This window comes from Lagenorhynchus albirostris, chromosome 6 (assembly GCF_949774975.1).
Source record: "Lagenorhynchus albirostris chromosome 6, mLagAlb1.1, whole genome shotgun sequence".
NCBI classification, from domain to species: Eukaryota; Metazoa; Chordata; class Mammalia; order Artiodactyla; family Delphinidae; genus Lagenorhynchus; species Lagenorhynchus albirostris.
Genome location: NC_083100.1, coordinates 76138182 through 76161143, shown reverse-complemented (window position 1 = coordinate 76161143; position 22962 = coordinate 76138182). Strand labels below are relative to the sequence as shown.

Sequence of the window (22962 nt, the reverse complement as noted above, 5' to 3'; positions counted from 1 at the left end):
GATGTTTCAGGGGCCCTTTGAAGCATTCCAAAGTTAGCTAGAGGTCAAAAGGACTTCATTAGAATTTGATTTAGGAACTTTTGTCAAAAAAATTCAAAAGGGTTTAAAACAGATAATATCATAGGTCACTGTGAAACAATAGTTATTCACTTAGCCAAAGTAACAATAAAGGATTTCAAAGGCAAATACAGAACAGATCACTCAAAAGGTAAAGAAACTTAAAATCTGTTATCAAAGGCAGTTCAGCATTTTAAGAAAACTTGTCCTCTTAACAGAGAGAAAAGGCAAATTCAAGTTTTGTACCAGCTTACTTTTAAAATTCATTTACTCAATCAAATTTATTTTAAACTCAGTCAGTCCTGACCATGCACAAAATTCTTTTCTTGGGGCCCACTTTCCACAAAACTTTTTATCACTTTCTGTATCCATCACTTTATTTTTCCATTCAGAAACAGCCACCTGTAAGTCAGACCTACTTCCTTTTCCCTTAATAAAATGCAATTCCATGCCTCATACCTTTTTTACTGAAAACACACACCCTACTTTAAGCAACCATGGACTGTCCTTTATATCAGCACTCTGTAGATTGGTAAACATAAACCCAAATAATTTCTTGAAAAATGTGCTTTCTTATAGAAAATATCTCAGTGTGGCACCAAACATATTTATTAACAGTCCTAAATACCTTTTGTTTCTCTGCAAAAGGAAGCCAATGTTCAGTAATTAATGTTTCAGTATCTTATTTGGGAATGACCTAGCTATTCAATGACCTTCCATCACTTAATTTAGCACAACTCTAGAATTTCAAGTTACCAGAATCTGGAGAGACTATTTTAGACAGACATTCCTAAAGCATAATTATTCTTAATAGAGTTTATCTAAAAGCTCTTATCTCATTTATATTTTCTTTCCTTAAAAGTTTCTTTACATTGAATTTTGTTTTGTTTTTTGCTGACAATTTTATAACAGATATAACAAGATTTTATTTAGCTTATATTAAACCTAGGTGCAATAAAAGTATTACACTTAATGTTGATAACTCTAAAGACATGTCTATATCAATTAGATTGACAAACTTATACATTAATACCAGATATTAATTTAATACTGAATATTTCCCAGTTCACGTGAACCTGAAATTCATTTACTTTTCTTTAAGTCAGTTGAACAGAGCTCATTTACAAATTAACCTCAGCAATATTATCCAAAGACAAAGACACATACCGAGACATACAAATATCCAGACAGACACAATGAAAGATTTAGCTTCATTTTCTAAACTTAGTCATAAATCAGGTATCACAATATAAAATTCACTACTTTATAAATAACAGTTGGAATAAGTAAAATTTTTAAAGGCTTCTTCCCATTTTCCTCTCAGTTGTAGGAGTTAGAGATGGTCTAGATAAGGGTTCCTGAGAGCCCTGGTCTCAAGGCACAGGGAGAGAAAAATCATGTTCTCCTAGTAGGACTTGTTCCCTTAGGGTCAAAATTCTGAAAAGACGTTTGATCAAGCTTGCTTTGACTAACTGTATATGCAAAAAAAACCAGTTTTCAAGAGTTTTACCTAAACCAACTTTCTCTGGAGTCTAAACAATATGGTGGCCACACATATTCCCATTTCACAAGGCAGAATGGCCATCACAAATCACAACACAGAACACAAAGTATTAAACACACACAGGCCTGGCCATCCTAATCACACACTTGCTTAAGCACAAGATTGCAGTCTCTCAGAAAACCTCCTATAGAGACACAGAACTTCAGATCCGAGTACTAACAGAGTAAATGGAAATATCTCAGGTCTTCAAAAATCTCAAAGGAAGGAAAGGAGGCCAGGTTGAAGGAAGAGGGGAAGGAAGGGGGACAAAAGGGGTGGCCTTATGGATGTCTCCTGCCACCTGCAGACACCCAGGTGTCATGGGACCTTTCCCTGGGCTTCTAGGAAGGGAGGATGGGAACTCAACCCTACCAGAAACAAGAGACCAGACCAGAACCAGAATTCGAGTTCTCTGCCCACCAGAGGTGATCAGGCTCCGACCCTCAGTTCAGGCTGAGGCCCTTCAAGCAGACTCCTACGTACAGGATCAGGACAGAAGAAAAAAGGGTAGGACAGGAGGGGTTGAAAAGAGGAAAGAGAGGGAAGGGGAAAGAGGTCAATACAATCTCTTGTTCCTTACCCAGTTGGGGCACTCTGGCCAGTCATCCACGTCAGGAGACCACAGAAAAAAGGGTCCCGGTTGCGGCCACTGGGTCTGGTCCCTAGGCAGGTGAGCTGGTCCCCGCGTACCCTGAGTGGTCAGGATGTCAGTCATAGCAAAGAAGAGGTCCCACCAAAATCGCCATTTGTTGCAGGAAGGGGGACCCCTTCCAGGGCCCAAGAGTGGATTCTCGTCTAACACTCAGAAATGAATTGTCCGAGGAGCCACATGTGCTGACAAAGCAAGAGACTTTATCGAGAAGGGGCACCTGGGTGGAGAGCAGGAGGGTAAGGGAATCCAGGAGGACTGCTCTGCCAGGTGGCGCACAGTCTCAGATTTTACAGTGATGGGATTAGTTTCTGGTTGTCTCCGGCCAAACATTCTGACTCAGGGTTCTTCCTGGTGGTATGCGCATCACTCAGCCAAGATGGATTCCAGCGAGAAGGATTCTGGAAGGACATATGGACTGGCGTCTCCTGTCTCCATTTGACCTTTCCTGAATTCTTCCGGTTGGTGGTGGCTTGTTAGTTCCATGTTCCTTACCAGGACCTCCTGCTGTTAAGATAACTCATGCAAGTAGTTACTATGGGGCCTGGCCAGGGTGCAGTTTCAGTCAGTGGTTCCCCTAATGGTATCATAAAGCCTCAAAACATGGAATCTATCCAGCTGCTTTGGTTTGTTTACTTCTTAAATGAGTGGGGGGAGAAAAGAGAAGGAAATAAAGTTTACTGAATGTCTTTAATTCTATCTGTTTTCTTGTGCAATTCTTACAACAGTTCTGTACGGTATTATTATTTGTATTTTTCACATCAATCAAGTAGTGATTAGTGTGTTTAAATTCCTTGTCTACATCTGCACAGCCCAGGTTTCTGGCAATAACTCCAGCAATCTTTCCACTACACTACCTTGCTTCCTGAGGTCATTGAAAAACTAAATATAATTGGATGCTTTCAAATGATGATTGATGATCTTTAGACAGGCGGGACCTGGGACCCTTTGCTGCAGTGCTGCAATGCTTGCACCTGGACAAATGTCTCCTCAAGCTACAAATTACAAAGAAACTAAAAGGGACTAAAAATAACTGTGTGCATGCGCAGCTGGGGCAAATTATGGACAAAAAAATACAAAAAGACCAAAAAACCCAACTGCCACTTCTGAAGAGCCGGGAGCAAAGACAGGGTACTGCCCATGCCCCCTGCACACACCAGCTCGTGCCACTCCCCACCTTGGAAAGGCCACAGGAGTGAAAAGGTTCCCTTGCTCGCTCCCCCAAGGTGGGGGGTGGGGGGTGCGAGCTTGTTCCTTACATGGGGTGAGGGTAGGGGTGTGTTCAGGGGTTGGGCCAGAGGGGTGGCTTAGGTGTTTTTCCCACCCCTTTGGTGGTGGTGTGCACAGGGGGCATGCACGTGTGCACAGGGGGCATGCACAGTACCCTGCTTTTGCTCCCCGCTCTTAAGAAGTGGCAGTTGGGGTTTTTTTTGGTCTTTTTTTGTATCTTTTTGTCCATAATTTGCACCACCTGTGCATGCACAGTTTTTTTAGTCCTATATAGTTTCTTTGTAATTTGTAGCTCAGATGTTTGTCCAGGTGCAAGCACTGCAGCACTGCAGCAAAGGGTCCCAGGTCCCAGCCTATCTCAATTTGATAAGTTAAATGTACAGTATTACAAATGAAATAAATGGTTAAATATTATCAATTATTTGTGGTACCAAATTGTATTCACACAGAATTTCTCCTTTCCTTAATAACTGCAAAGATGTACTGCAATAAATTTTGTCTATTTAGATAAACAGGCAGTCATAAAACTACTTTGTCAGTATGGTCTGATTGCTTACGAATTTTAGCCACATGTATTCATAATATAATTAATTAATATCTAATTGTTTCACCTTTCATTTGAATGAAACTAAGAGCTTGTTGGTAATAAATACATGTCTTTGGCCAATTCTGATTTGAAATATGGAGTTTCCCACTTTCCTAACTATTTCTTAAACAATACAACCATGCATTTAATTCAGTATCACTTTATACCTGGCCAAATATGTTCATTTTGGGGGCAACCTGAGCATCATTAGCAAAACTGGAAAATCCCCACCTGGTCTAGAATCTCTTGAAAAAATTCCTTGAACACTTTGGTGCTGTGAAAGCCCATTGCCACAAAGTTAAAACAAAAGGAAAAACAACCTATATTTCATCTCACTGAAGTATTTTAAAGATTACTGTTATAAAGGTCTGCCATCCATCCATTCTCTTGTATTCAAGTTGTCTTATATTATTCTATTTCATTGCAATTGGGTTCCAATCCATTTGAAATCCGTATTTTCCTGCAATAAGTGCACATAATCACATTTCTTTTTGAACATTCAGGCGGCTACATACAGTGTGAGAATCTAATTTTAGAACAGAACACTTATGCTCAACAAACACTATGCAACAAAGAAAAAAAGGAAGCAAAATATGATGTTAAAAATAAGTCTTGTTTTTCATGTGACTGAGCAAGTTGACTGAGAAAATGCTTGTTATGAATTTGATATCCATCTGTGTCAAATGTTTCTCAGAGACACAATATCAGGAATTTTTTTTCAGTAGGTAAAATATATGGGATTTATATTTACTGAAATCACAGAAGCTTGTATTTAGATTTTACTTAATACCTCCTCTTTTATTTCACTTTATCAGAAAGCAGGTAAATGGGAATATAATTTCAAGGTAAGTCATCTATAATTGCCAACCCAGCCATTTCCCTGAGTAGGATTCCTAACAAAAATAGTGGCTTGATTTACCTTTTGAAGGCTGTGTATATCAGACAAGTATTATATTTCCATAGTCCCACTGACCCAGAGCTGTGATTTCTTATGTAGAAACAATTAGTAAATAGGAATTTCAGTAGTTTAGTATTACGCTTTTAGTTCTTGTTTGTTAAATACCTACACCTGTACACTTATTTTTTAATACTCATATCCTATTCTAACAAGTGCACAGATCACCTTGTCAGAAGATCATACTTAAAATTTTAAATAAGAACTGTATTATATTAATATTTAAATAATTGTTATTCTGTACTTGATCAATAGGGGAAATCCTGTTTTTGCTATTAAATTACATACCTATAACAGTCCAAATTCATTCTTTCTTTATGATTATATGTAATAAAATTGACCAAGTTTCATTTTAAACTTTTCATATGGCATCTTTTAAACTGAGACCTGTATGACTGGTTCTTCAATCAACCATACAGTCACTTCTATCTGTTCATTAAAATATCAATTTTTTTACTTCGTGCTTTTTTACCCAAAGGTATGACCTAATTTTATAATTTTATGATGCTTATTTTGTCACCAAAATTGTTTCCCTAGCCTAATTCCAGTTGGCTTTCAGTAGTAATTGTATCTTTAAAAGGGTAGATTTAGGGCTTCCCTGGTGGCGCAGTGGTTGAGAGTCCGCCTGCCGATGCAGGGGACCCGGGTTAGTCCCCGGTCTAGGAAGATCCCACATGCCGTGGAGTGGCTGGGAGCCATGGCCGCTGAGCCTGCGAGTCCGGAGCCTGTGCTCTGCAATGGGAGAGGCCACAACAGTGAGAGGCCCACGTACTGCAAAAAAAATAAATAAATAAAGGGTAGATTTAGAGATACTCCATGACACATCTTGTTTCAGATAGCAAAAATATGTTTAAAGGCAGGAAGCATTAACTTTTTCTTATGCGTCTTAAAACAGTATGATTGAAATTTTGTAAAATCCCAGGAAATACTAATGCTTTATATTTCAATAGAGAACAATTAAGTAATGCTATGTTATAAAGAGAAACCAATACCAGCATAGGGTTCATATTATCCTGTTTTCTAGTCAATATTTTTAAAAATGCTATAGGAAATGATATTTGGCAGTATGCTGCATGTCAGCCTGTATGTCACATTGCCTTCAAAACTGAGTTAATATGACAGTTTCCTACAGTTGCGAGAGGCATTTGTAACAAATATGACAAAGGGCTGGTATGCTTAAAAAAAGAGCATTTAAAAGAAAAAATATAAATATACAATATATTTATTTACATTTATATATATATATGAATATGCAATATAAAAAAATCCAATATCCAATATAAAAATATCCAAGGTCTTGAACACAGCATAGGAGATATATAAATTAACCAATGAAAATGAAAAAAAAGGTATTTAAATAACTAAAAAGCCATTAAATAACTGTAAAAAAAAAAGTCATTTCATATGTGTTCTTTTATCCATTTCTTTATTTATCCTGTCCATATGTCAAGAAATGTTTATAGTGGCAACACACAATACTGATGCAGATGCAGTGAAACTGACACAAATACAGTATTCTGGAATAGAGTAATCACAAGAAAACTGCTGTTGCTATTATTGCAAAATAATTATTACAGATTTTTTTTAAATTTACTAATATGTATTAAAATGTTCATACCTTTTGATCTTGTGATTTCACGTCTAAGAATCATTAAAAAAATGATTATAGATGTGGAGAGAGATGTTCAGAGATGTTTATCACAGCATTATTTATAGTAGCTCCAAACTGGCTATCCCCCAACCCCAATGGAAAAGTTAAATGATTTTTGGCAAGTCTCCTTTGTAGAAATTATTTTTTAGGTTTTTAAAATATTTAATTATAAGAATGATGCCCACATATAAAGTGAAGTCTATTTAACTAGATGAGCTCAATTACATAAATTTGCATAAGGGATTAAAATTACTAGAAAACCAATAAAATATTAACAATTGGTATCTCTTCTAAACAGAATACTCAGGGAAAAAAAAAAAACTATACTTTTTTTTTCCCAAACAAATGAAAGCACTAAATGTTTTTGTGGGTTTTTAAAAATGAAAAATAATTTTTTATCTCAAAGGGGTTGTTTCAGATTTCTAATTTCTTCTGGTTTATGGTTTTTCAGAAGTATCTAGAGTGAAATTTCTTTGAGTTTGTTTCATTGTCATTCATGTGATAAACATTTTGGGGGAAAATATTACAAATATATATTTTTTTCAACAAATACATTTTTTATGGAAAAGTTTATATTGTATTCATATTCTGGAAGTACATTTCCTGAGTATAAGTAAAATCAAGTTTTTGTTTTAAACCAAGGAAAACTTTATAATTCATTTTTCTTTTTAATAACACATGAAATTCATACTCACTAACACTGTGGTCTTTGTTGTTAACATGACATTTACCAAAAAAATGTTCATTGCAAAAATCACTAAGGGTAGAGGATTATCAAACCCAGAAATTTAAAACAGTATAGATAGGAAAGGCAAGCCTGATTTCATAAAAAGCCCCCCAAACTAGTCTCCTTAACAAATCAACTATATGGTGAACAGTATCATTTCACAAATAAAATTTATTATATATGATAATGTTCTTTCCTATCTTTGTAAATCATTTATCTACCATTTGACTGTAGAATGTAAGTCCTTGAAATGGAAAAATCCAATGATTTGTATCCAGTAAGCTGCCCAAGAGATGTAGTTTAATTTTATCAGAATTTATTTTCTGCATTGGTCTTCCACTAAATATTTCAATCAACAAACTTATAGAGTACCTCATGTGAGCAGGCACTGGACTTCATGATGTAGATAGTCATGGTCCCTGGCACTCCTGGAGCTTATGTTCCTGCGGGGGAAATAGATGGAAAACAAGAAACAGACAAATAAATTAATTACAAATTAATTAGGAGAATTATGTCAAATTAAGAGCCCAAATGGAGTTAATCATTTTCTTTTTCCTCCCTTCATTAACTTTCTAATTGACATTTAGATGAATGCACCAATGCATATGTGGAACACTTTTAATGCCACCAGGTTAGCCCTGTGAAAACACAGTGGAAATAACTTGAGTACCATATTGTACAAAGTAAAGCCAAGCCCTAAAGCTAAATTATCCCCTAGATTCTTCCCTGGCATCCACTCAAGTTTAGGGCAAAGGAATGAGGGAGCCAAAGACCATAATCGAAAACTCACTGGACTAATCAACGGTTTTGAATATGCACTCACAAAATAACTCATTTAATGCTAAGAGCATTTTATTGCTGGAATGAACACTAAGAATATAACCTTTTCTATCCAAAATAAACTTTTGCCCCAAATGTTTCATCATTTGATCTCAGGCTCTTCTCTGTATTCTCAGTCTTATCTTCAGTTACTCCTACTGAATACAGTTGACATGGAAGTCAGCTAAAGGGATGTGGCTCACAGCTCCATGGATGCAATTATTGTGACATGTGCTTTCAGTGCTTATCCAGTAGAAATTGTATGTTGCTGAGAATGATTGATTTATTACTGCCTTTGTACTAGATTTTGTCATTACTCATTATTTTCTTTGTCAAACAGACCCACACTCTTCTTCACATACTCACCCAGTCCTGTCTCTCAGTAAGCAAAGTAGCTGATGGCTCCCAACAGCCCACTGTGGAAATATGTAATGATAACCCTTTGCAAAAATGGCATCTAAGAAACTATACAAGAAAGGAAATTTTTAGAAATATTTTTAAGAATTCTACTGATTACTTTCTCAAATAATTTTGGAGGTTTGTGTTGCAGACTTTATTAAATTTATTTTAGTGTTTTTCTTATGTTTTGGTACTGAAATCTAAACTTATTTCTTTAAAATGTGGTTTTAAAAAATCTTTATATGCTATTTCTCCGTGGAGTTATTTTTCTGTCTTTTACTTCTTAACTGCTCATTAATTTGGAGGCTGCATATATTAAGTGGTGTTTGTCTATTATTAATAGGTATTTTCCTATTAATAGGTATTAATAGGTATAATAGGTATATATTAAGTGGTGTTTGTCTATTATTAATAGGTTTGTCTATTATTTATTAATAGGTATTTGTGTACTATTATTAATAGGTATTTTCTTTATTTCAAATATACATATGCATAAGTATAACTGATGGAATATATTATGACATATTAGCTCTAACTATAGCCATGTCTATATGACAATAGATTTTGTAACAGAGCTGAAAAAACCAATAAAAAAAAACTAACATAGCCCAAAAATTGTTTTTGGAACACTGAAATTATTAAATTGTTAATTTTTATTCAGATATTTTGTGTGCAGATACAACATATCCTTTCTAAAATTTACTATTTTAACCTGAAACTTAAAGCAAATGCATTATTGAAGACTAAGATGTAATTTTCAATAACTCTATGAAGTAAATTATTTCTGAGCATTTCTTTGTGGCTGGTTAAATGACATAATTATAATAATAAAAGCTTTTAAAAATTGTACTTTTCTGACTTGTATGATTTGTGAGTATCTTCGCAGTAGACAGTAAAATGAATTATTATTCAGTTCAAGTCCAATAAGTACCTGTCCTAGTTCTTGATCTTAAGGGGATTATTGTCCTGTAAATAAAAGCTATTATATTGTCCAATACCTTGCTATGAGAACACATGGGAAGTTAGGGAGTTATTCTGGTTCAAATGAATCAGTTAAAGGTTGTTAGTAGAGGACACAATTGAGCTTGGGATACTTGTGACAAGGCTGAGAATGGAAGTATGGAGAGGAGGGGGAAGAGGGATGTTGTTTAGATTAGACTTCCATTTGAGACAGGGCATTCCAAACATACATTGGAAAGCTGAAAAAGTCCGGACCTTTTGCACAAGGCAATTTGCATATATTATCTTAGTTTGTTTTCCAAGAAACCATACCTGGTAGATGCAATGCCCACCAAGTGGTCATCTCAAATTTAACTATTTAGTCTCACAAAATTACAAGTCTTTTGCACTTTAAGAGGCCCACTATTTGCCTTCCTATCTGGTATTATAATGCAGTTTATCAGATGCAGATGCAGTTAATCAATCAGAGGTCATTTTTACTGTAAGTCATTGATGCCTATAAACAAAGTTAACAATTTTACCCTTAGGTTGCAAGTGATCACAGCTGACTAAAGGTCAAATTTTTTAAGCAGTAAGGGAAAGAGCATTTTTACATATTAGTAAGTATAATTAAGCATCTGACAAAGTATGTCCTCAGAATGATTTGGTAGCTTGCCCAAATTTTCATGGCTAGTAACTTGGGAAGCAGAAATTCACACTTAGGGCTATCTAACCCTAAAATGTCTGATCTTTCTACTCCACTACACTGAAAAGGAGAGTATTTTCCTTGGTTGGTTATCTTAACAGCAGTGGCTTTTGACTACTAATGAATTCCTTCTAAGAAAATATTTATGCATTATTTAGAAAGAATACTTACTAATATTTTAGAAACTATCACATATGTAATTGACAACACATATTCAATCTAATCCTTAAAGTCATATACGTGTTTTTTAAAAGGATCTAATAGAAGCAAACAAGGGTAAGTGGCTTTTTTGGAAAAGGACATATATACACAGAGGACCTCAGGTACGTAACAAAAATGAACACTTTGATTTTTTAACTAGAACTTTCTAGAAAAAAATGCTTGTTTTCTTTTGTATCTTTTTCCAAGTTGGCTTTTGGTTCATAAATGAACAAAATAATTTCTGGCATCATTAGCATAAATCAACTATCTTCTTGCCTATCTTTGGCCATTTCTTCTTTTGTCCATTTTTCAGTATAAATGGCTTGATTCCATGTATTGAAAAGAGCAACAACAAAGGCCTAAATCTTCAAATCTTCTTCACATCTAATAGTCTTGCTCTTTTAATTTCCTGTTTGTTGTCTATTAAGCATCCTTTACCACAAGCCTATTTTCCATTCTATCTTTTCTCAGGACAGCACAGTTCGGGGTGTTTGTAGTCCTAATCCAAAACAAATTATAAGTGTCTAGGCAGTGTTTCACCACCATTTTTTTGCATGCCCCCTGCATTTTTTATCTTCTGACTTTCAATATAATATCAAGAGCCCACCCCCCCCCCAAAAAAAGTACTTGTCTACCTTTAATTTTGGTAATTTGCAACAAGAGTATAATATATGGATACTTTTTTCAAGATATATCTCCAAATCACCTCCCATGTTCAAACACGTCTCTTCTGGCTGGGGAGTTTTTCGTGTAGTATGGTTCTAGGCATTGCCCATGAAACTAAGCAGAACTGTATATGATAATGTATACAATTAGTGCATAAGTTAGTATATAAAACCATGTGGACTTAAAATATATATCTGAAAAGTCCAAAAATATGACTTCAAAATGTAAATGTGAACTCAAAAGAGAAGACTGGTTAACCTGGTGCAATTATTGGAATTACATTTCAGCATTTGGGTACTGAGAGGATGCTTATTAATACTGTTGTTATGAAAATATATGTAGGTATAATATTTTAAAAATATGTCCATCACATCTGTTTTTATTTGATGCTGGTATTTTTTAAGATCCTTAAAAATGCAAACTAAATATGGTGAGCACACCATCAAGTAAGATAGATCTTTGTTGCTATGGTAATTACTCTTCTACAATGAATGTCTCACAGTCACAGATACTATGGCTTGTATAGTATTTTGAAAAGGGAACATCTCCAGCAGTTTTGTTCATCTGGGTCACAGCTGTGACATCTCTTTTCATATTTGCCAAATGGTTACTAAGTAACACATGCCCAAGAAAACTAAGATTCTGTAAAAGCTTGTTAATATTTGCACTCCTCAACTGAACTCTAAACTCACAAATGGGCTTTTTGCAAAGGAGCCTGAATTCTTGGCAACGCATGATAAATGTCAGCCAATTTCTTTAACCATCTGCAAACAAAGGTGCATTAGACAATGATAAAACCATAACAGTGAAAGTTGTATAATAATTAATTCAGAGCCACCTGTGCACAGTTCCTCTTACAAACATATCGCAATGTTTATACCAAAAAAAAAAAGGACTTTTTAAAGAGCAGATTTAATCTGATGTGCTAGTGAAGTTTAAGATAAAATATGTTGCACTGATTATTGGTTATCTTTTACAGAGACTCACCTTGAGACATGTTAACAGTAATCAATGTCTAGATGAACCTTCTGAAGAAGATAAAATGGTGCCTACCATGCAGGACTGTAGTGGAAGCAGATCTCAACAATGGCTGCTAAGGAACATGACTCTGGGGGCATGAAGACCATTTCCCCTAAGCCATGAAAGTGTCTACACTTATGCTTTTCCATTATTTCAATTAGGAAAAAATATTAACTTTGTTGAATTGAAAGTTTTAAAATCCTTTTAGTATTCTAAAACACAGTTGTTTATAATTCACTTTTAGGAATGTTTGCTTATTTCCCTACTAAAATTTGTATCTGATTAAAAAGCACATAGACAGAATAAATAACAGCAAACTGTTATTAAACATCAGAACTTGAAAAACGAATTGTGTTTCCTTTTAAAAAAAAATTATTGCCATCATGTCACAGGATTAGTTTGGGGGGGGCTATTTTTATTTTTTTCTTATAATGTGGAAAAAGGGACAATGTAAATGCCTTATAAAATAACTTCATTATGAAATGTTATAAATTGTTTTATAAACTCTGTTTCTACTGGACCTTCATGGAAACATGTTGAATTTCTATGTCAACAGCAAGGCCATTACATTGAATTACTTCTAAGCAATGAATTTGTTGCTCAAAAATCAGTTCCAAATTTTGTACCAGGAAAAAACTTAAATTGGATATTGACATCTAATAGAGTTCTTATAAAAACATCACATTTAAACAAAAAAGTGGAGGAGAATTTGAAAATTCAATTTAAAGTACATGAAATCAGAAGAAACTAGCTAGTCATTGAGGGGAGCAAAATGAAGCTAAAAAACAACAATTGAAACATTTTAAAAAGATATTCTGTTTGGGTTGCAATCACTTCTAACACAGGCTGAGTGTAACAATCAGCTTGGTCCTAGAATTGATGTGGGAAACTCAATTTTTAACCACTTTGTCTCATAAACTATACAGTTGTTTTTCTCTTCACTCTAGAGACTGGGACTTGTCACTTAGGCTACACAGAATTGTAGGTGAAAGGTAGAGTATTAGCCCTAATTTTTAATTCTTTGGCATTTAGGATTTTAGTTAAGTCACTGTGACTACTTTATTTTTATATTTAAATAAAATAATGCATTACTATCAGAATTTCATTGCTATGCCAGAATATCTAAAGTTTTCATCACTGGGGGAATGAACTCAATATATATCCATTAAACTTTTATTTTAACTGAAATGCTAGATATCATTTGCCATAAATTATGACTCAAGGAACACAGTCATAATTAGGCTACCTTCACATGTTCTTTTTCCATCTTAAAACACTTTGTATTCAAAATACGTAAGTAGAAAACATGAAAAAAAAAAGAAAAATTGTGACACCATTTAAAATGCCCATAAACTTCCTCTACATATGTATTTTATTCATTGTAAATGCACTCAGCAGCTAAGAGAAATTTTAGGGAGGGGGTGGGGGGGGAATGGAAGACATGACCTCTTAGAGTAGAGAATGTCATATCGTTGGCTCTCATCCTTTCTTTAAAAGCTCTAATAGAAAATATTAATCAGTTTGATCAGGTTGGCTACAGGCAATCTCTCTCTCTCTCTCTCTCCTCACTCTCACTCACACACAGACACACACACACACACACACACACGGAGCTCACTTTGTAAAAGCTAGTAATATCCTGTACGATTTTCTCAGCTAGCATTCCTTCCTTTTATGGCTTTAAACTGGTATAACTCTAAGGAAGAATTACACTACATGGAGCATTTCAGGTTTACTCCTTAAAGTGTAGACATCCCTCACCTCAAAGTCTCTGAGGATACCCGAATTTTTTTCCATCTTTAAAACCCTTTGCATTCAAAGTACTTGAGCAGAAGACATGAAAAGGAAGAAGAAAAATCTATCCATGAAATTTGTGCTGATATGTTTTAAATTTATTTAAATTTAAAATTACAAACAAAATTTTAATGTCGGGGCATTTTTTTCTGACGAGAGAATCCATTGCTTACGGCAAATTTCTGAGGAAGCTGTGACTCCTAAGAGCTAGTAAACCACTGCCTTAAATTGACAGTGGCCTCACAAGTCAACTGAGGTCTGACTTGACAATCACAGTTTCCATTTTAACTCTCTTCTTCCCTCTTTTCCTCTTGTCCTGACTAAAATATGACAAAATGTCCCTGCAAGGCATTCTTCCTTAAATTTAAAAAGCTTAAACACTCAAGAACTCTCTTATACAATCTGTTTCACTTATTATGGATTTGTCAATCAAAATGCATATGTTATCTAGTGAAGAGTCAATGACAAGTTTTTAAAAATATAGCTACTCCACTGAAACTGAATTTGACACATTTTGGAAGCATTTTAAGTATCTGAAAGTTCATTATGGTCATAGCAAAAATACAGGAAATATGAAAACTGCCTGAGCTTGAATGCCAGAGAAGAATTTTCAGAGAATCCTCATATGGTTTCAGCAAATGCTGTTAGTGTCCAACAAACAAAAAAAATAATACTAAATATTACAAACCACCCAAAACTAATGACTAATTAAATTTTCTTTTCAAAAATGCTGTATTCAGGGCTTCCCTGGTGGCACAGTGGTTGAGAGTCTGCCTGCCGATGCAGGGGACACGGGTTCGTGCCCCGGTCCGGGAAGATCCCACATGCCGTGGAGCGGCTAGGCCTGTGAGCCATGGCCACTGAGTCTGTGTGTCCGGAGCCTGTGCTCCACAACGGGAGAGGCCACAACAGTGAGAGGCCCGCTTCCCGCAAAAAAAAAAAAAAAAAAAAAATACTGTATTCAATACAGAAAATTAAAATCATGAGTGGATTCACAATGCATTCATCTAATACACTCCTTGTCTATGGAGCCAGACTAATAAATATTTCAAATGACTTGAATCTTCCTCATCTGAGGTCTTCCCCATTGAAGTTAATGTCAACTCCAGGCTTCCAGATGCTCAGATCAAAACCCTAGAGTCACTTTTGACTCCTCTCTTTCTCTCTCAACTTTAATTCATCAGCAAATTCCCTTGATTCAGTATCTGAAATATAACCATGAATCAACGACTTGGCACACATCCACTGTGTCACTACCTGTAACCTTTTAAATTGAAATATGCATATAATTTGGTTTCCTAATTTCCCAATCCTTGCCCCTAATTGTCTTTTTTCAATACAACAGCCAAAGTCATTCTGATAAACATAAATTTGATTGTTTCACTTCTCTGCTCACAACCCTGTGACTTCATGTTTCTCCAACCAAACTTCTTACAGTGGTCCTCAAGGTCCTTCATGAATGATATCCCTCTACAAACACACACACACACACACACATACACACACATTTCTGACTGCCCCTTATTCTACTGTGACTGCCAAGCAAATTTCTGTCTTAATGTTTTGTTCTCTTGCCCAACAGAACTCTCACTCATTTTCTTTAGGTCTCTGTTCAAATACCTCATCAGTAAGGCAAACCCTTCTCCCTCCTGCCCTCTCTATTCCTTGTACACTCTGACAAACTACAAATTTGCTTCTTTATATTTTGTCTATCATTCTACTTCCTCACCCCCCAACATCCCCATCTCATACCCTAGAATGTAAGCCTCCTAAAAACCTGCACTTTGTTAGTTTTATTCACTGTGATATTCCCGGTAGAGTTCTTGGCACATGGTAAATATTCTTTAAACATTTATTGAATTAATGAACTGAAAAACGTGTGTTAATTTGCTAAGTGCTACTATATCATATTTTGGGCACATTATTTTATATTTTAAAGTAAAGTCTAGTAATATATTTAGACAGGATTTGCATAACTGTCTCCAAATATAATTTTCTTACTAATATTCTTCACATTCATGTATGGACTATGTTTTATTCTGTATGATAAAATATCCTGCCTTATGGAAGTGAAACAAGACATTTTATAAACATGCTGCTGTATTATATAAGTTGCTCTATTAAGATAAAATAATTTTTATTTTTATTTTTTGGTTGAGTTTGGTGGCCATTTGAAGGCACAGACTTTTATTTCTAGAGGGGAGACATACCATTCTCTTAAGAATCATATGTATTTTCATGGTTTCACAGGAGCAATTACTAAATTTATTTTCTATGAGCAAGTCTATGAAAAAAACACAATTGCAGAATCTTTGAAAGGACTTTACAGATGACCTAGTCTTTGTTTACCTATTAATAGATAATAAGCCTGAGACCCAGATGTGTAATGTGGCTTGCCCAAAGATCATATAGCTGTAATTCGTGTTGCCAGGACTCATCATTGTTAATATAACCTAATATTGTCTTCAATTAAAAAGCACTCCAAAAAAAAGGCACAATAATGAGAAAAATGTCTTTGTTAAACATTTTATGGTAAGTACATTGATTATTCAGAGATATATAAATTCTCACTATCTTTCGTGCTTAAATAAGATTAGTTCTATAAAATACTGCTATAGACAACAAATAAAGACCTGCAGCAAAAAATAAAGAGATTAACAGGAAACAGCATGAGTACATAACATTCTAGTATTACTGGGCAATAGCCTCTTCCGCAGTAACTAACAGAGCATCCTCCCCCCTCACTTCTATTTTCCTTATAATTATGTTCAAAGTAAAAGTAAGATTGGCCTACAGCTTGCACAGAATTAGACCATCTATTACTGTGACTATTGGGTAGGTTTCTAGGTTATGCAGCTTCAAAGACTGCAGGGTAATAGGCAGAGACTTATAAGCGCCCCAGTGGAGCTCTGTAGACTGTCATAAACACAACCCACAATTTCAATTTTGCCATGGTACTTAGAAACAGCCTAATAATAAAAAGGGGAAAAAAAGTAAAGAGAGAAAAGAATACAACAATAAAACAATAGGAAAGATTTTACCTTTTTAATTTTTTGGTGGGAGGTTAAGAATATAGTACAAATTGGTTCCGTAAAACTTAAAATTTTGGCTACCCCCCTACATTGTTTTCACCACTTGTGAAATGATGATCTTATCTGATCACAACCATTTTATTGGCATCTTATTTACAGATGCTAAAACTAGTTTCAGAAGAGGCAAAACTTGTATGCATTCTCAAGTTATAATGCATGCTGATTTAATAAATATGAAGAATTTAGGAAATTCAAGATCTTAACGGATGTGTCATCATCTACAATCTGTCTTTATGCACAGTTGATATCTACAAATCTTGAATAAATTTCCAATCAGTTAGGCAGCAAAAATCTGGTTAAGTCTTAAGACAGTTTGTGTTTCAGGATTCAGCCACTACCATTTTTTCCCATTTTTCCTCAATATATCAAAATATGGAATCAATAAATCAGCCACTCTTCTGTACAGCACATAAACACATCTGGTGTGACTTACACCATGGTCAAACTGCTATTAGGTATAAGGTATTGTATGAATTTAAGGTACTGAATGAACACCAGCAATGTGTTTTAAATAGTTTGTATAAATTTGTGTCCAACTTTTGTTTTATATTGTTCAATAAATTCTAAAGGCAATTTTAATTGTATTTGTTTAAAAAAATCCTTCTGAAATACTAGTGATGCAGGGCAGCTTTTCTGTTTACTATCTTTTAAGATAAAGACCACTTCTATGATATTTATATCATCATTATAAAAAGTTATCATTCTGCTTTTGTTTTTAGCTAGGGAGAACAAATCACTTAATATTCTGTTTTTAATGAGCACAAATGAGGACGGGAAATTAGATGATTAAGGCTATATCTATAATGGTTAAAAAATGAAATTTTCATCATGCTTTTAATTTGGGATAAAATGAATGTAAGCTGCTGCCTGGTTTCAGTTGTACTTTTAGCTAAAAATAGCACAAGTGGGGAAAAAAAGGACATGACGATTTTATGATTTTTTTTTTTGGAGCTTTTGCTTTTTTGGTCAGTATAGCCACAGCTAAGGAGAAACAATTTCGAAACTGTTTTAGATTCATGCTTGGCACACAGTTAACATTTATAAAAGTAGACTATGCATCAAGAATTACACACTTTAAATGTTGTAAGCATTACTAAATAATTGTTCCTCTGCTATAAATTTCAATATTTATACATTTTTGTAGAATTAAAATATACCAATTTAGTCTTCCTTTATGTTGTCTTTTTAAAAAATTTTGTCAGCATTTCAAACAGACAAATAATTTCAATATTTTATGCTTATGTTCCATTTTGTAGATTATTTAAATAAATAATAAGTGCCTATTGATATCTCTTGGCAGTAAAAAAATATTGTGGTCCCAGTACAATTGATACCAAATATATATAAAACAGAAACATTAAAATGTGCATATTTTAAATTTATCATTTATTTAAAATTGTTTGATTTTTTTCTTTTTCTGTTTATAAAAATGACTTCAAATAGAAAAGTTAACGTTTGCTATTATATGATGAAAATTATTTTTCAGAATACTGTGCATCATACCCAATTCCTTGATTCGTGTGCTGGGATCCTGGAAGACAAGTCTTGTCAGAGTTCGGAGGAGCAGATGGAGGCTACCCACACTAAAGTGAAGTGATTCCCCAGGATCAGCCCTACATTCCTAGACACACATAGAATCAAGGGATAAAATAATAAAATACCATTTCATCTGCTAAGCTAAAAGAAAGAAGGAAGGAGGAAGGAAAAGAAAGAAGGAAGGAGGAAGGGAGGGAGGGAGGGAGGGAGGATTCTAATATCTATTTTCATAATTTTATTCTGAAGAAAACTCAACTAAAATATTGCATTATGTTTGCATGATTGAGAAGCTCATTGATTTGAAAACATTATGAATAACACATTGGTTCCAAAACTTTTTCTATAATTGTCAGTAAGAGTAAAGGATATTGTCTAGATTTTATATCTTACACCCAAAAAGTCCCTTCTTGGCTTTCTCTAACATGGTGGGACTCCAAGTTACACCTTTTTTTCTGCTACATTATTTTCTGTTACTCTTGTCCAAAAGCACAACCTTGTCTTTCAAGTGCACCCCAATGTTTATAGCAGCACTATTTACAATACCCAGGACATGGAAGCAACCTAAATGTCCATCAACAGAGGAATAAAGAAGATGTGGTGGTACATATATATTGAAACAACAGAATATTACTCAGCCAGTAAGAAAAAAAATAATGCCATTTGCATCAACATGGATGGACCTAGAGATTGTGATACTGGGTGAAGTAAGTCAGACAGAGAAAGACAAATATCTTATGATAGTATTCACATGTGCAATCTAAAAAAAAGTTACAAGTGAACTTATTTACAAAACAGAAATAGAGTCACAGATGTAGAAAACAAACTTATGGTTACTGGGTTGGGGGGAAGGGGAGAGGGATAATTTGAGAGATTCGGATTGACATATAACACACTACTAGATATAAAATAGATAACTAGGGCTTCCCTGGTGGCGCAGTGGTTGGGAGTCCGACTGCCGATGCAGGGGACATGGGTTCGTGCCCCAGTCTGAGAGGATCCCACAAGCCGTGGAGCGGCTGGGCCTGTGAGCCATGGCCACTGGGCCTGCGCGTCCAGGGTCTGTGCTCCGCGGCGGCGGGGGGCCGCAGCAGTGAGAGGCCTGCGTACCGCAAGGAAAAAAGATAACTAATAAGGACCTACTGTATAGCACAGAGAACTCTATTCAATACCTTCTAATGGCCTATATGGGAAAAGTATCTAAAAATGAGTAGATATATGTGTATGTATAACTGATTCACTCTGCTGTACACCTGAAACTAACATAACATTGTAAATCAACTATATTCCAATAAAAATTTTAAAACAAGAATATAAAAAAATTTATTTACTGCCTTTAATGCTCACTTACTTACTGCCTCCTTCTCTCCACCTTCCATGCCCACCAAGCACCCACTACTTGAATAAAAAATACCAAAGGGCAGGGATCTCAATTACATTGTGATAATGCATGTATCTAGAACAATGCATGGCACATACTAGGCACCCAATAAATATTTTCTGTGTGTCAAATGAATTCCATATTTTCTCCCTTCTACTGGTGTACTATATTCCATGCCTAGGGTGAGGCAGAAAGAAAAGGACTGATATTTTTCTTGTTCTTTTTATGTTGATACATTTTAACCTCCTCTTTACTTTTTAAATGTCCTCCTACTAAGATTACACTGTCTTTCTTCATTGCAAAACTATTAATTTTTAAGGGAATGGATGTATTTGGAACTTAAGACAACTCCATAATTATGAGTATTAGAGTAATTAAATTTGGTATGACTCAGATGGGCACTTTCCCTCTAACAGAAGCATGGTATTTTGTGATAAGATAATGGAATGTTAGGATGACAAGGCAGCTGGAGATGTGATCAACCCCTGAATCATAAAATAACATTTGCTATCACAGACTAACTTTATTTGTATATATATATTGTTATATCTCTCTAAGGTTTATTTGTAAACACTATATACATACTACGTACACATTCCTAGGAATATACATTTAAAGTGAAGATATCAATTTATAAATTCCAAATTTTAAAAATACTGATAATTAAATTCTCCCTACAGCAATCTTTATTAGAGTCAACATTTATGTGCACGAATCTCTGGAGTTGAGTAGGGAGATGGGCTTCTCCCTCTTCTGTTTCTCAAACCTGAAGTATCAGCTCTCCACCTTGACACTCTTTTCTATTCCACCTACCACCGACAGATCCAGGAGGCCCTAACACGGTATCATTTTTGGCAAGAGGTAGAAGTGCTGGTGGCAGACTCTGAAGACCTAAGGATAGTTGATTGCACCCAACAGAAATCTCTTTCATTACCAGTCAAGCAGTAGACTGGTACTCTTGCTTCACAACTCTTGTGAAGTTAACAACTCAGGTCGGTTTTTTTAACCTTGAAATAGATCCTGATATTTTAATCCTATAATTAGGGTGTAGTGGGAAGAGTAAGAATTTTAAAGCCTGGTGAGTTACATTGCCATCTCTCTGTGGGCTGAGTTGGCAAGCTTCTTGGTCCTTATCAGTCAACATGCCCACTAAGGGTATTCCTTGAAGGGCACCTGAACGAGTTAACAATGACTCAGGTAGAGTGCCTCTTGAAAAAAAATATGAGCTACCTAAGGGCAGGTTTATGGTATGTATGACATGTTGAGTGTTGATTCTCCATCTAGAAGAAAAGCTGATATAAAGGATGGTTTTGATGGATAAGAAATGTCCAGGCATTTTAAAACACAGGAGAAGAAGAGGACCTACAAAACAAACCCATAACAATTAAGAAAATGGTAGGAACATACTTATAATTACCTTAAACGTGAATGGATTAAATGCTCCAAACAAAACACACAGGCTCGCTGAATGGATACAAAAACAAGACCCATATATATGCTGTCTACAAGAGACCCACTTCAGACCTAGGGACACATACAGACTGAAAGTGAGGGGATGGAAAAAGATATTCCATGCAAATGGAAGTTAAAAGAAAGTTGGAGTAGCAATACTCATATCAGATAAAATACATTTTAAAATAAACAATGTTACAAGAGACAAGGAAGGACGCTATGTAATGATCAAGGGATCAATCCAACAAGAAGATATAACAATTATAAATATATATGCACCCAACATAGGAGCACCTCAATACATAAGGCAACTGCTAACAGCTATAAAAGAGGAAATCGACAGTAACACAGTAATACTGGGGGACTTTTAACACCTCACTTACATCAATGGACAGATCATCCAAACAGAAAATTAATAAGGAAAAACAAGCTTTAAATGACACAACAGACCACACAGATTTAATCGATATTTAGAGAACATTCCATCAAAAACTAGCAGATTACACTTTTTTCTCAACTGCACAGAGAACATTCTCCAGGATAGATCACATCTTGGATCACAGATCAAGTTTCAGTAAATTTAAGAAAATTGAAATCATATAAAGCATCTTTTCTGACCACAATGCTATGAGATTAGAAATCAATTGCAAGGAAAAAAACATAAGAAACACAAACACATGGAGGCTAAACAATATGTTACTAAATAACCAAGAGATCACTGAAGAAATCAAAGAGGAAATCAAAAATTACCTAGAGACAAATGACAATGAAAACGCAATGATCCAAAACCTATGGAATGCAGCAAAAGCAGTTCTAAGAAGGAAGTTTATAGCTATACAAGCCTACCTCAAGAAACAAGAAAAATCTGAAATAATCTAAACTTACACCTAAAAGAACTAGAGACAGAAGAACAAACAAAACCCAAAGTTAGGAGAAGGAAAGAAATCATAAAGGTCAGAGCAGTAATAAATGAAATAGAAACAAAGAAAACAATAGCAAAGATCAATAAAACTAAAAGCTGGTTCTTTGAGAAGATAAACAAAATTGATAAACCATTAGCCAGACTCATCAAGAAAAAGAGGGAGAGGACTCAAATCAATAAAATTAGAAATGAAAAAGGAGAAGTTACAACAGACATCGCAGAAATACAAAGCATCCTAAGAGACTACTATAAGAAACTCTATGCCAATAAAATGGAGAATGTGGAAGAAATGGACAAATTCTTAGAAAGGTATAACCTTCCAAGACCGAAACAGGAAGAAATAGAAAATATGAACAGACCAATCACAAGTAAGGAAATTGAAACTGTGATTATAAATCTTCCAACAAACAAAAGTGCAGGACCAGATGGCTTCACAGGTGAATTCTATCAAACATCTAAAGAAGAGCTAACACCCATCCTTCTCAAACTCTTCCAAAAAATTGCAGAGGAAGGAACACTCCCAAACTCAATCTATGAGGCCACCATCACCCTGATACCAAAACCAGACAAAGATACTACAAAAAAAGAAACTTACAGACCAATATCACTGATGAATATAGACGCAAAACTCCTCAACAAA

At 34.9% G+C, this 22962-nt stretch overlaps 1 protein-coding gene across 3 annotated transcripts in view; it reads left to right on the top strand.

Moving 5' to 3' along the window:
• Positions 1 to 12478, top strand: part of GALNT13 (polypeptide N-acetylgalactosaminyltransferase 13) — an 829184-nt gene extending 816706 nt beyond the window's left edge. For all 3 annotated transcript variants that reach the window (XM_060151498.1, XM_060151496.1, XM_060151497.1), the window contains one exon: positions 12108 to 12478. In XM_060151498.1, the coding sequence (XP_060007481.1) occupies positions 12108 to 12248 (141 nt within the window). In that variant the 3' untranslated portion in view covers positions 12249 to 12478. The remainder of the gene's footprint in view (positions 1 to 12107) is intronic.
• Positions 12479 to 22962: the final 10484 nt, after the last annotated feature.